General features: G+C 40.0%; 1 protein-coding gene across 1 annotated transcript in view; it reads right to left on the bottom strand.

The window, feature by feature from the left end:
* Positions 1 to 12,450, bottom strand: part of LOC101845884 (transmembrane 9 superfamily member 1) — a 15,870-nt gene extending 3,420 nt beyond the window's left edge. Inside the window, exons 1-12 of the mRNA XM_005109326.3 lie at positions 12,336 to 12,450; positions 10,984 to 11,073; positions 10,211 to 10,292; positions 8,617 to 8,724; positions 7,352 to 7,470; positions 5,859 to 5,968; positions 4,615 to 4,678; positions 4,001 to 4,072; positions 3,144 to 3,294; positions 1,938 to 2,063; positions 763 to 855; positions 40 to 150 (exon numbers count right to left, since the gene is read on the bottom strand). Coding sequence (XP_005109383.3) covers positions 40 to 150; positions 763 to 855; positions 1,938 to 2,063; positions 3,144 to 3,294; positions 4,001 to 4,072; positions 4,615 to 4,678; positions 5,859 to 5,968; positions 7,352 to 7,470; positions 8,617 to 8,724; positions 10,211 to 10,292; positions 10,984 to 11,073; positions 12,336 to 12,431 — 1,222 coding nt within the window. The 5' untranslated portion in view covers positions 12,432 to 12,450. The remainder of the gene's footprint in view (positions 1 to 39; positions 151 to 762; positions 856 to 1,937; positions 2,064 to 3,143; positions 3,295 to 4,000; positions 4,073 to 4,614; positions 4,679 to 5,858; positions 5,969 to 7,351; positions 7,471 to 8,616; positions 8,725 to 10,210; positions 10,293 to 10,983; positions 11,074 to 12,335) is intronic.
* Positions 12,451 to 12,923: the final 473 nt, after the last annotated feature.

Here is a 12,923-nt window from a genome sequence, read left to right as displayed (position 1 = left end):
CCCACACACACACACAAACACCAAACACACAGCCCTCACCAAAGACCCATAGAGCCATCAGCAGCACCACAGTTGTCCAGGGCAGAGCGCGTGTTGTGCCGTAGCCCCACGCCACTGAGTTGATCACAGCCCATACCATGAAGAACGGAGCTGGGGACACACACAGAGATCAGTCTTTTCTTGATTTTTTAGTAAAAGTTTTACAGCACATGTAACACCATTACACACACTAGCAACACAATTACATCATATTTTTTGGTTAAAGTATATAAAAGTTTGTTTTTTATTGAGAGTTTTACAGCACTTACAACACAATTACATCACATTTTTTTGTTTTAGTATATAAAAGTTTGTTGTTTTATCAGGAGTTTTACAGCACTTGCAACACAATTACATCATATTTTTTGGTTAAAGTATATAAAAGTTTGTTGTTTTATTAAGATATTAAGAGTTTTTACACCACTTGCAACACAATTACATCATATTTTTTTGTTTTAGCATATAAGCATTTGTGGCTCTAGAAAGTGTTTTACGGCACTGGCAACACAATTACATCATATTTTTTTTGTTTTAGTATATACGAGTTATACAGCACTTGCAACACAATTAGGCCATAAGTGCCGACAATTATAATACAGTATTAGAAGTGTCACAGGAAAGTAACACAATCAGGTCATGCAAGCGCCAAACATTTGAAGTGTTGCAAGAGAGTAATAATCATTTTTTTTTTTTTATTAATCTTGAACAAACCCCCCGACCTACCAGCAAAGAGAGCAGACGTGAGGTTGATGTTCCACACCCAGCCATCGCCGCCCATTTTCTTGAACATGTTGGCAGCCACATAGCCACTGATACCTGCGTTGTTTAAAAAAAAAAAAAAGAAGGAAAGAATTTAAACTTCAGTTCATTTCTAAATACAGCGGTGCATTGTTTAGGAACATTTTAAAAGTTCACACAAAAAACAACAACAAAAAACACCATGCCATCTAAAAACATGATGATGACGATGTTAGGCGCATTCTGTCTATTTACGCGATCGGTGGATCGCACAGCGCATTTTGCGGTTCCATGGAACGTACAGTAATCCATCAATTGTTGCACATTCTGTACTAGATCGGTTGATCGCGCAGAGCTTTTTGTGGATCCGTAGAGTGCGCAACCGATCTTAGTTCTTACCCGAATGTCGAGTGTTTCTTTTTTTAAAATATGAAATAAGCTGTTAACACCAGATGAGCGTCCATATCCATATTGCCATATTGTAGACATTGCACTAAGCAGAAGTTAACGTCATACATATGACTAAATAACTGACCTAGATATTATAAATCTAATTCCTCCTCCTTCAGGAAGGTCTCTGGCCTGGAGCAGGCACCAACGACCACAAGTCTGAAACACCATCAAAAACAGATAGGGTGCCACATTTGAGCTTCCTAGTCTAGTGTTTAACGGTTTCATAAGATGCACATTCATCACAATAAACAGCAGACGACTACTACTACTACAGACATGCCTCAGTTTAGTTTTAGTAAGGTTTTACGGCGCTCACTGCATAAGGTCATGTGAGCGCCAAGGGGTGGATGTCAACAGAGAAGTCCAAATAGGGAATCAGGCTTACTCTGCTCACCTCTCTAGCCTCAACAGCACAAAGTCTGCTTCGGCTATCAAGGCACCCCGAAAATAGCAGTTCACAAGAGAGTGACAAACACAAGAGAAGTAGAGGAAAATGACGATAGTAAAGATGAGGAAAGGAAAAGCAGCAGTTCCCACTATGTTGTTCCAGCACAGTATGAGCATGACATTGATGAATCAGCCCATTTACAATTCTACTGTGCATAGGAACATGTTAATATCCCCCCCTTTGGGAATGGCCTAAGACAACTTCAGTCAGTAGCACTGCCCTGGTGGGGGGCAAGAGAGAAAGCTACACAGGAACTTACTGGAGGTGAAGGCGTAGAGAACCACAGCAGCGGCGTTGATAGCCCCGTGACGGTGGACGTTGAACATGCCGGCCATCGCCATCAGCAAAATGCCCGTGGCCAGTGCCAGGAACTGACTTCCCACACCTTTACATTGGAAACAAAAAGAAAACAAATTTTTAATTTTTTTAAAAAGTAATAATTTTACGGCACTTGCAACACAATAATAACGTCATATAAGTGCCGAAGATTAGAGGCGTTACAAGAGAGTAACAAACACAGAAAAGAAGTAGGAGAGATCAGGACTACAGGAAAGAAGGAGCAAACCACACAGAGAACCCGCCAACCTCCCACACAAAAAGAATAACATATCTTTGGTGTTAATTGGTTTTAGTTTTAGTAACAGTTTTAATTACAGCACTTGCAACACAATAAGGTCATAACATAAGTGCCAACGATAAGACGTGATATTAGAGAGCAACGTACAAATAAGAGAAGAAGGAGAGATGAGGACGATAAATGTTTGATAGTAAAGAAGGAGCAAACCACACCAGAGCACCCACCAACCACCTACGTAGGTGTTATGCCCCAACTGTGACCTGGGAAGAAATAGGTCAACTTTTTTTCTTTGATTCACGAACTATTGTCAGGGTTGAACTGCAGGTTGTCAATGAAACAATAAAAGACAAGAAGTCAGCCCGCATTAGAAATAGCACAGAAATACTTTGGGATAACTTTTGCAGGTACTTCATTATTTGAATTTGAGATTTTATCATGCACGCTGAAAAATTTCCAAGAAACTATTTGGTCATTGTTAAGTACAAGGGGGCTATCCCAAAAAATGCTGTTTTGAGAAAACCGAAGGTAAAGTTCTGGCCCCTTGTTCAGTTTCTTTAAAAGACAAGGAGAGTTTTCTCTATAACCAAACAAATATACACACTAATGAAACCAAACTTCTCCTATAGGTAGGGCAATGACCACTTTCGGTGTAGATCAAGATTTTTGGAATGCCCCGAAATCTGGGTTAGCCCGCTTGTCCTTAAAAGGGACCATATCATGTGTTTACTAAAACAGCCATTGACTTAGTTCATGACAAAAAGTGGAAATGATGATTCATCTCGCTCATATAAATATCCCCACAAACAAAAACACAAGGAACATCAATAAAAACTTAGAACCATCTATGACAACAACACAACCATCAACAGAAAAGATAATCCAGCTCACCTAGGATTGCACAGAACAGATTTTTATTGGGCGGATATCTGAAGACATCAGTGCGGATAATTTTCCAGCCATTGTCATCTGAATCTAGGTCATCCGCATCCTCCTCGTCTTCGATGTTGTAGCGGGCAAAGTCACTCTTGAGCACACGAGTCTGAGGGGAAAATGAAATAGCCGGTAAATATGTATGACCAAAAGGCTACTGAGAACCTTATTCACTACAAGTAGTTTATATCATCAAGTTGCTACATACAATCATACAACAAGGACAAAAACGATAATTGCCAAACATGCAGAAAAATGCCTATTTCTTCGATTGCATTATTTTTACAAGCGCCTGATTTCACCACACTGCGTCACAAATAAGATGTGTGCCTTTAAAAATGCGAAGTCTGAACCTTCATTCACCAAACTGTTGTTGAAGACAACAAAGACAGGGTAATATATCCCTGTAATATATGTTAAATGAGCAATAACTGTGTTTGATTCACTATCATTAACTGCCGTAGTTACGTCTCCTTGTTTGAATTCATTAATTTGGTTCTCTTCAGGATGAACAATTAAAGTTAAGATTCAGCAGTGTCATAAACATCCAACATGGTCGGTTGCTGATTTCTGTGTACGTGTGTTTGTGTGTGTGTGTGTGAGTGTGTGTGTGCACGCGTGTGTGTGTGTGTGTGTGTGTGCGTGTGTGTGTGTGTGTTAGTGTGTGTGTGTGTGTACACGAGGTGAAACACCAAAACCAATGTGCCAGGATCTGGACAATAAAGATGTATCTTATCTTATCTTATGTGTATCTAAACTATAATGAGACAACAAAGACGGACAGAACAAAACAGGAAAAAAGTCCAGTCACCCACCATGATGATGACGACAAAGCCGATGAGGAGGAAGACGAGGACCAGCGAGTTGATGATTGACAGCCAGTGGATCTGGGGAGGGAGAGAGAGAGAGAAATAGAAATATTAGCCACATGTATCATATATATGAAAATAAAGGGGAAATAATGACCTATCTCAACATGTTAGTTTTAGTAGGTATTTTACGGCACTTGCAACACAATAAGGTCATATGAGCGCCAGAAGATTAGAGGCGTTATAAAGGAGTAGCAAACACAAAAAAGAAGGAAGGGAGATAAAGACGATAGATGTTTGATAAGAAAGAAGGAGCAAACCACAGACAATTCTCAGGCCAAATCTTTGCTTTACGTTGAAGTAAATAGGAAACATAAGTGCAGAAGATTAAAAGAATTACTAAAGAGTAATATATAAAGAAAACAAGGAGGAGAAATATACCGACGATAGATGGTTGATTGGAAAGAAGGAGCAAGCCACACCAGAGCACCTGCCAATCGCCCACACGAGTATTTTTGTAAAACGAGCTTTTTTAGAACCACAAGAGCCACATAACAAAAATAGTGCAATCCTAGAAGACAGGCAAAGCATCATTATTGTTCGGGAAATAGTTTAATTACCTCCAAATTCTTGGGGAAAAATGCATTATCCCTCAGCCGAAGGCCTCTGTTCTCATATTTCAAACTGAAACAAAAAAATAAAAAATGTCAAATCACATAACAAGCATAATAAAAAAAATTCACTATGATGTTTTAGTAAGTATTTTACAGCACTTACAACACAATTAGATCAGTCATATAAGTGCCGAAGATGACAGGCGGTACAAGAACAAGAGAGTAACAAACACACACAAAAAAGGAGAGATACGGACGATAGTAGTTTGATAGAAAAGAAGGAGCAAACCACACTAGTGCACCCGCCAGCCACCTATATCCACTTCGAAACATGTGTTTGTTTGTTCGTTTGTTTGAGTAAAGAGAAGGAGATCGACACAATAATGGTCATTTAGGGCTGGGAAAAAAGAAAGAGAGCACAGATTTATTAGGCAGAAAAAGGGCAGTAATTTTCTGAAAATGGTGAAATGGTATGGGTTTAACGCCCCTAGCAACACTATTAGGTTATTTAAGAGGTGAGGCCTCCTAGTTTAACATCCGTCTCCGAAAGGACCGAGCCAAATGGGAAATTCGGGTAAAGTGTCTTTCCCAAGGACACAACGTCGGACCGAGTTAGTAATTTTCTGTCTATCAGAAAATTAGTTTCTGTCAACATACTAATGTACCAACATGTCAGCAGCACCTTTTCACACATGTTTTTATCACATTCTGTGCTGATATTTAACTGAGTTTTTTAATGATGAGCATTCTTTCCCTGAACTCAGAAGTTCAGGAGGCCGGGATTTGGATTAAATTAAGATTACGGATCCGGGGCTTAAATAGTTTCAAACATGTTTTGATCACATTTTGTGCTCATTTGCCAAGGGTTTTTTTTTTTCAACAAAGAAGTGCTCTCTCCCTAAACCCGGAACCTCTGGAGGCCAGGATTTCAGTAAAATTAACCCTATCCATTAGTCGTGTTTCACTATTGTATCCACACGACGTGAGGAACTCCCTGCCACCACTTTCCGAAGGTGAAACCTACTTATTAATCCGATCCGTACGCTTTGCATAGCAGTCTGTCAAAATGATTTCTTGAGAAATACTGAAAGTTTCAAAGAGATGTTCGTACTAGAAGTATTCTAAAATGTGAAGAATACAACACCGGGGGTACAAAATGACCCCAGGGCGTACAGATAAGGGTTAATAGCATTAGGATCTGGGGCTCAAAAGGTTACAGGAACAGTTAGTGAAAGAAGAACGAGCCTTACTCGGTGGACACCCATTTGACACTGTACGTGAAGGCCAACTCCATAGGGGTAGAAGCCCCGTCCAGCGATATCGGCAGCTGTTCTTTTGTGGTCACATTAGCATAGATGATCTGAAAAAATAAAAAATAAATAAATAATAAATAGCATTTGTATAGCGCATATCCCCGCTCAACAACAAGCTCTATGCACTTAAATGAAATAAGACAGATTGTCAACCTTTGTACGCCCCCCCCCCCCCATCAGCTCAACATAGATAATTCAGAAAGCACGCTGCTGCCACCCTGCCTAGTAGGGCCAACCCGGGCACCATTCCTAACAATGCCACTTTTTCTTCAAAGAAAAGAACATTAATAAAACTGATAAATCTTTTTTTTTAAGTATCAAGTTATTGGACCAGTAAAAATACCTCTTTGCCATTTCGTATCCTCCACATAGCAGGGTTTGGTTTCGTGAACTTAAAACCCAATGATAATCATGAGATATTTTAACACTTTCTCAAGTCATAAGGTTGACAAAGGTAACTGCTACTTCCTCAAGTTTCCCCCCCCCCCTTCCCCCCATCCCCCTCGAAAGTAACTGTGTTATGACAGCGACCACACTACGAGTCCTAGCTGTTGTGGTCAACCCTACTCCCACTGGGTTCACATCCTTTGACCCCTCTGAAGTTAACACTTTGCAGTCACACAGCCAGCACTACAAAATACCCCATCTGGTCACCCAGTAAAGGAGAGTGACTGAACGGACTTCTCGGGGCTAGCACAGAACTGCGCCAGGTGACCGGAATGGATTGTGGCGTCAGTGGCCTTAAGGTTAGGCTCTCAGTCTTGCAACCGTAAGGTCGTGGGTTCGAATCCCGTCAAGGGCCCAACGCTGTGTCCTTCGGAAAGGCACTTTGCACAAATTTTCCTCACTTCACCCAGGTGGAAATGGGTACCCGGCTATAGACAGTGAACAATCGGGTGAGTTTGATAGTGTTTGAGAGCGTGAAATCCACAGCTTGCACTGTATGCTTCCGCGGAAGCCAAGAATGTTTCTGACTGTTCTCAGAGGGTCTGCTGGGGTAATAATAGTTGTAAAGCTCATAGAGCATGTTCTTGAGCATGGATATGCGCTATATAAATGCAATTATTATTATTATTATTATTATTATAACTTTCACTGTTGCATTATTGCGCCAAGTGACCGTAAAAATATTAACTAAACCTCTCTACCAGGGTGCGGTGGCGGAGCAGTTAGTGTGCTCGTGTCCGAAGCAGAAAGTCTGGGTTCGAGCCTCGGTTCGGACACAGAATTTTTCCGCCCCCCTCCTGCCCACCCAGCAGTAATGGGTACCCGACTTCGAGTTGGGGAAGTAAAGGCGGCGTGGAAAGGAACTGGCCACCCTACCACAATATGTCGAAGGCCCAGGAAGTTGTCTCACTAACAAGACAATTCCCAATGTACGGATCGGATGCGGGAACAACTTTTATTTTACTCTCTCCTGAGACACTCACGTGATCCCCGTTGTACTCAATGTTGAAGTGCAGGTGGGCCCAGAGATAGATCTTGTGGCTGTGAGGCAGAAAGCCGCCTTCTTCCAGGTGACCGATGAACCCGCGGATCGGGATGTCGTCTGAAATACAGGAGGGCGGCGCAGAGAAATGTGAAAATGTAATAATTATAGATGTTTTATTATAATGCTCTCAGCGATACCACAATCAAACCTACTTAAACACACACAGGTTACCTGTTCAAATGACCTAAATCCCCCCTCCCCCACACAGACACACAAATTTTTCTATATTATGACAATGCCAAAGACATCCACCTGTCTTTTTTTTTTAAGCTCTTGTTTTAGTAAGAGTATTACGGTACTTGCAGCACAATAAGGTCAAATAAGTGCCGAAGATTAGAGGTGTCACAAGAGAGTAACAAACATAAAAAAGGAGGAGAGATCAGGAGGGCAAACCACACCAGAGCATCGGCCAACCACCCACTCCACCTTTCTAAGACAACTACTTTTTTTTCTCGCCAATGGGTGGCTATCTCGCACAATTTCTACTACTACATTTCGCAGGTTATTTAGGAGGCAGGCTGCTGTGACCCCATCCGTCAGGGCCCAGAAAGTGACCGCGTTCAAAACAGCCTTGAAGCTCCCAGAATGTTTTTGCAGCACTTGCAACACAATAAGGTCATATCAGTGCCGAGGATTAAAGGGGTTACAAGAGAGTAACAAGCACAAAATAGAAGGAGGGGAGATAAGGACGATAGATGTTTGATAGGAAAGAAGAAGAAAACCACACCAGAGCACCCACCAACCACCCACCCAGAATGCTCTTACACACAGACTAACAAGACATTAATTGTCATTATATCCGTGACCAACTGCCTGGTAAATACTGTCTGCTGTTTTATTGCTTCCAAGCACCATTAATCATAAGATAAAATTAGATACGATAAGATAAGATAAGATACATCTATATTCTCCAGATCCTGGCACATTGGTTTGGTGTTTCACCATGTACACACATACACACACACACGCACACACAAACATGCACACACACAAACATGCACACACACGCAGGCTTACAGTCACATGCATAATATAAATGAACAGTAATTAATATAAACAATAGTAATCTTACGCTACATACATACTCAGTATTCTGACTGTAACTAAGTGTTATTCTGACGCATATTTATTGTCAAGTTTACACAATTAATTAGGACAAACTCAAACTAAGCAAAACAGAGAGATGATGCAATCCCCACTTACCGATTACAAATTCGAAATAATACAAATCTTCTATGGCACTCCGCAGCAGTTCCAGATCTGTGGCACTGTACGTCACTTTGCACAACTCTTTCTTTGTTGGCTGATCAGCTGGCAAAAAGGTAAAAAAAATAAGACGACCGATTGACTCATTTTATTTGTTTTAGTAAGCATTTTACGGTACTTGCAACACAACAAGGTCATATATAAGTGCCGAAGATTAGAGGTGTTACAAGAGAGTACCCGGCTATAGACAGCGAAAGATCTTGTCAGTATGTTAGTGTTTGAGCGCTTAATCAGCTGCTTGCACTGTATGCTTCCCGGGAAGCTGAGAATGTTTCGGAGTGTCCTGTGGTCTGCTGGGGTAATAATATAGTGTAAAGCGCATAGAGCCTGCAGTTGAGCGGGGATATGCGCTATACAAATTCTATTATTATTATTCTATTATTATTATAACAAACACAAAAAAGAAAGAACGGGGGGGGGGAGAAATAGATGTCTGATAGGGAAGAAGAAGCAAACCACACCACAGCACCAGTCAACCACCCAATGATTGACTCAGACATGAATAACAAGTGAATATCCTTCAAAATAAAAAATGCAAGGTGTTTTTTTAATACTCTCTGACGTTGAACATGCTTTCAAACAGGAACACATTTACGCTTTGGAGATGGAAAAAGGTTAGGGGAAAAAAAGCCAAAAAACAATAAAAAATCAAGGATACGTTCATTTTGACAAAAGAAACTAACTCTTGAAACTAATACTCCTGAGTCTACATACCCAGATAAAATCTGAAGTTCAAGCATTCAACATAATATAACCTCACTAAACATTCCTTTATTTTTAATTAGATTTTATGAAGCACATCGAAAAAATTTAAGGCATGTGGCGAATGCAAAATGCAAGAAAAACAGACAGATCATAACCCCATGACCACCTGCATTAAATGTTTAATACGGTTCAAATTATGACATTATGAAAATAGAAAAGATACTATTCCACATAATAGTCAAAGTGGTAGAAACTGTTATCAATCAGGTAGTCTGTGAACTTTCGTCATTCCATTACTGATGCCATTTTGAAAATGAAGTTTTCCCCCTCATTCGTGTAAATGCAACATGTAAGGAGTCGTAGTTAATGCTCTTCTCCATTTCCAGGCAGAAGACATGATTTCAAAACTAGAGCGGGGAAATTTTTATTGAGTATCGCTATCTGTCTGTACGTCATTTTGTGTACTTCTCAGCCTATCGCGACCTCAGTGCTTTCTTGTCGTAATTTCCATTTTTAAAAACAGTGAAAACAGTTCATAACAAATAGTGAGCTTTAGTAAGAAGTCACATTTTCACTGTTAACAAAAATATGGAGATAGGACAAGAAAGCACTGAGGTCGCGCTATATATAGGTCTCAACAGGCAAAGTAGAAGAAGCATGCCACATAAAAGTGACCTAAATTGTGTTGATGGAGGGTGTAAAAAAATGTTAATTATTATTACGTCACAAAAATATAACCCTTGCATTTCATAAAATGAGACTCAGTGAAATTTTTTTCTTTTTCACTCTTTGAACAAATTCTTGGGGACAGGAGAAATGTACTGACCTCTGAACTGAATGTCATACAAAGACTCTGCCATTCTGTCGCCATCCAGCACCTCCCCAAGGGTAAGACTCTTATGTTCAATCTAAAAATACAACAAAAAAGGTGCCAATCAAAAACAAAAATTAGAAACATGATTCAATCACTTTGCTCGATCAAGCTGCTGAAAATCAACATGCTGCACTCTGAACAAAATGTTGGCCTCCCAAAAGCAATACAAATCTGAAAAAACAACGTTTTTCAGGCAAATTCACACAGTTATTTATGCATTTTTAAATATTATCATGGATATACAGGATGTTGAGCGGAAAAAAAAACAACTAAAAATTTCCAAACGAACGGAAAAATGCCTGTTTAGATCTCAGTATTTCGACGAGCACCTCAATTCACCTCAGTGCCTCATATATTATGACTCACAAACACATAAACATTATAATGTCCTCACTTTGCCCTCCTCGATTACAATAAAGATGAAAATCAAAGACCAGAGGCAAAGATTACAGTGAAACTTTTAAACATTAGCACAGCACTGGCTGAAAATAAGAGCAAAGCAATTTTAAAGATTATTCTCCACAAAGATAGAAAAAGAAATTGTAAAGAAAGAAAAAGAACTCAAAGAAAGAAAGTTTTTAATAAAAGAAAGAAGAAAAAAGGACACATTAACAGAATAATGTTACAAGCAAAAAAAGTGCCTTAAATTGTATCAAAGACATAAAACACATTATAATGTACTAACGAGAAGCCAACACTGATTCAAAGTGAAAAAATATGTTTACCTTTTGCGGCCTGCACACTGGCAACTGGTAGTAATGATATGTCTCATGTGGATTGAAGTAGGGGCCCACTTTGTTTACATAGACAAGCACCTGGAACAAAAAACACATCATGTTAACTTATTATAATTTAATAGAATTCTGAACCATTCCATAACTTTTTTATTCAGGACAAGAATGGGCTTAGAGATCACTCTGTGGTCCTGAGGTTATCATGTTCGCCTCATTCAATAGGTCCCAGATTCAAAACCTGACAGTGATGGAAAATTTTCTTTCTAAACTCCATGTTGTCTCCTTTTGAACCTTCTTTCCTCCTGCTCTCTAACTTTGTTCTGTGGTCTGCTTTCATCTCCACTTTCTTCCCCCTCCCCCCCCCCCCCCCCTCCTGTGGGCTCCTGACTCTTTCTGCACCCTTACTAATGCTACTCCTGGGCAACAAAATGGACAGGTTCCAACCAATGGGCAGAAGGGATCGAGCCGGCGAGCATCGCAACTAGGGTGGGGGCGCAGAGGATTGCGGGACAACAAACGCTCGCGAAGTGGCGTTGATATGATAGCCTACTGTTCTGTTTCAGAAATACGAGCCCCAGGCAAGAGTTTCACCAAACAGTTAGTGTTCCATGAGAGCTAGCGAGCTCGCAATTCTTCGAAGAAGACAACCGCGAATCGCCACTCTCAGATTTGGCGACCACGATCCAGCTCTACTTCAGGTTGAAGAACCAGCAGTCAACTCTCCCCGAGATTTAGCAGGGGAACACATAGAAAAAGAAAGATTTAAGATCTGTCTAGGCCTAAGACGGCCAATTTTCTCCTCCTCACATGAATGACCATCCCAGACACTTACTTTAATAAATTTCGATTGCATTGTTCATTGCGTGTAGCCTAATGACCGACAATGCAGAATTTATTTGAGGTCTTATGTCTCTTGATTCTTGATCTTGGTCCTGGCAAGAAAACGGAAAGGGGGTTTCCCAAAAACAAAATAGAGTAACGAAACTTGCAGAGACAAGACAATTTAACACTTGTAAACCTTGTCAAATAACCACAAAAAGATGAAAGTTCTAGAGTCGAGACAAGAAACAGAGTAGATCTAGCAAGCAAGCTCAAGTAGGCCCTACTTGTTTGGTATAGGCCTAACTACATGTCATAGAGAAAGAATTATAACAAGATCTACATGGCTAGATCTAGAAAATCTAGAATTTCTAAGTCTAAATAGAGAGAAAAAAATGAGCGGACTAAAGTAAGTCTACGGTAGAGTAGATCAGATCTGTTGCGATTTAGAGTATCGCTTGCAGACAGGAGAGGGTCTGCACTCATTACTGTGAGCATTATAATTAAATCTTTCAATACAATACCTTGTCTCCTTCTTTATAAGTGTTTGCAGACACCAAACTCCGATGCATAATGCATAGTCCAAGTGCCAACGCAACCAACTTCCAAGACGTCGCCATCTTGACACAATACAATACATTACAATCTCGTCATGACAGCGAGATTTCCCGAGTTCTGGGTCGATTGTCTGCCCATTGAACAAATAGAATAGGCCTAAATCGACCCCACCCTCACCTGCTTTGGTCCATATTCAAAACATTAGGCCTAGACTTGTATAACAAAATGCGCGAGAAAAAAAAACTATATTGAGAAGGTTATGATTGTAACCAATGCGTGCATAAAGTCAGATTTTTAAAATTATTTTACTAAAAATGCTCAAAATTATAATGAATAGCACATAGTACATAGTCTATTACAGTATATTAATACTACTAGAGAGATTCTAAACTGCAGCGTACATGAAATATAAATATATGGAAGGCCTACTATTAATTAAGGGAGAGGGGAGGGGTTTGTCCGTATAAATAAAATGTGGTTTAAACTAAACAATACAAAAAGAAAAAGAAATTAAGGCTCTTTTTTTTGTGCGTGATGTATGTGTGTGTGTGGGG

The sequence above is a fragment of the Aplysia californica genome, unplaced genomic scaffold (genome assembly GCF_000002075.1).
Source record: "Aplysia californica isolate F4 #8 unplaced genomic scaffold, AplCal3.0 scaffold00767, whole genome shotgun sequence".
Classification (NCBI taxonomy): Eukaryota; Metazoa; Mollusca; class Gastropoda; order Aplysiida; family Aplysiidae; genus Aplysia; species Aplysia californica.
The sequence above is the reverse complement of the archived record's forward strand: the minus strand, read 5'-3'. Positions and strand labels throughout refer to the sequence as shown.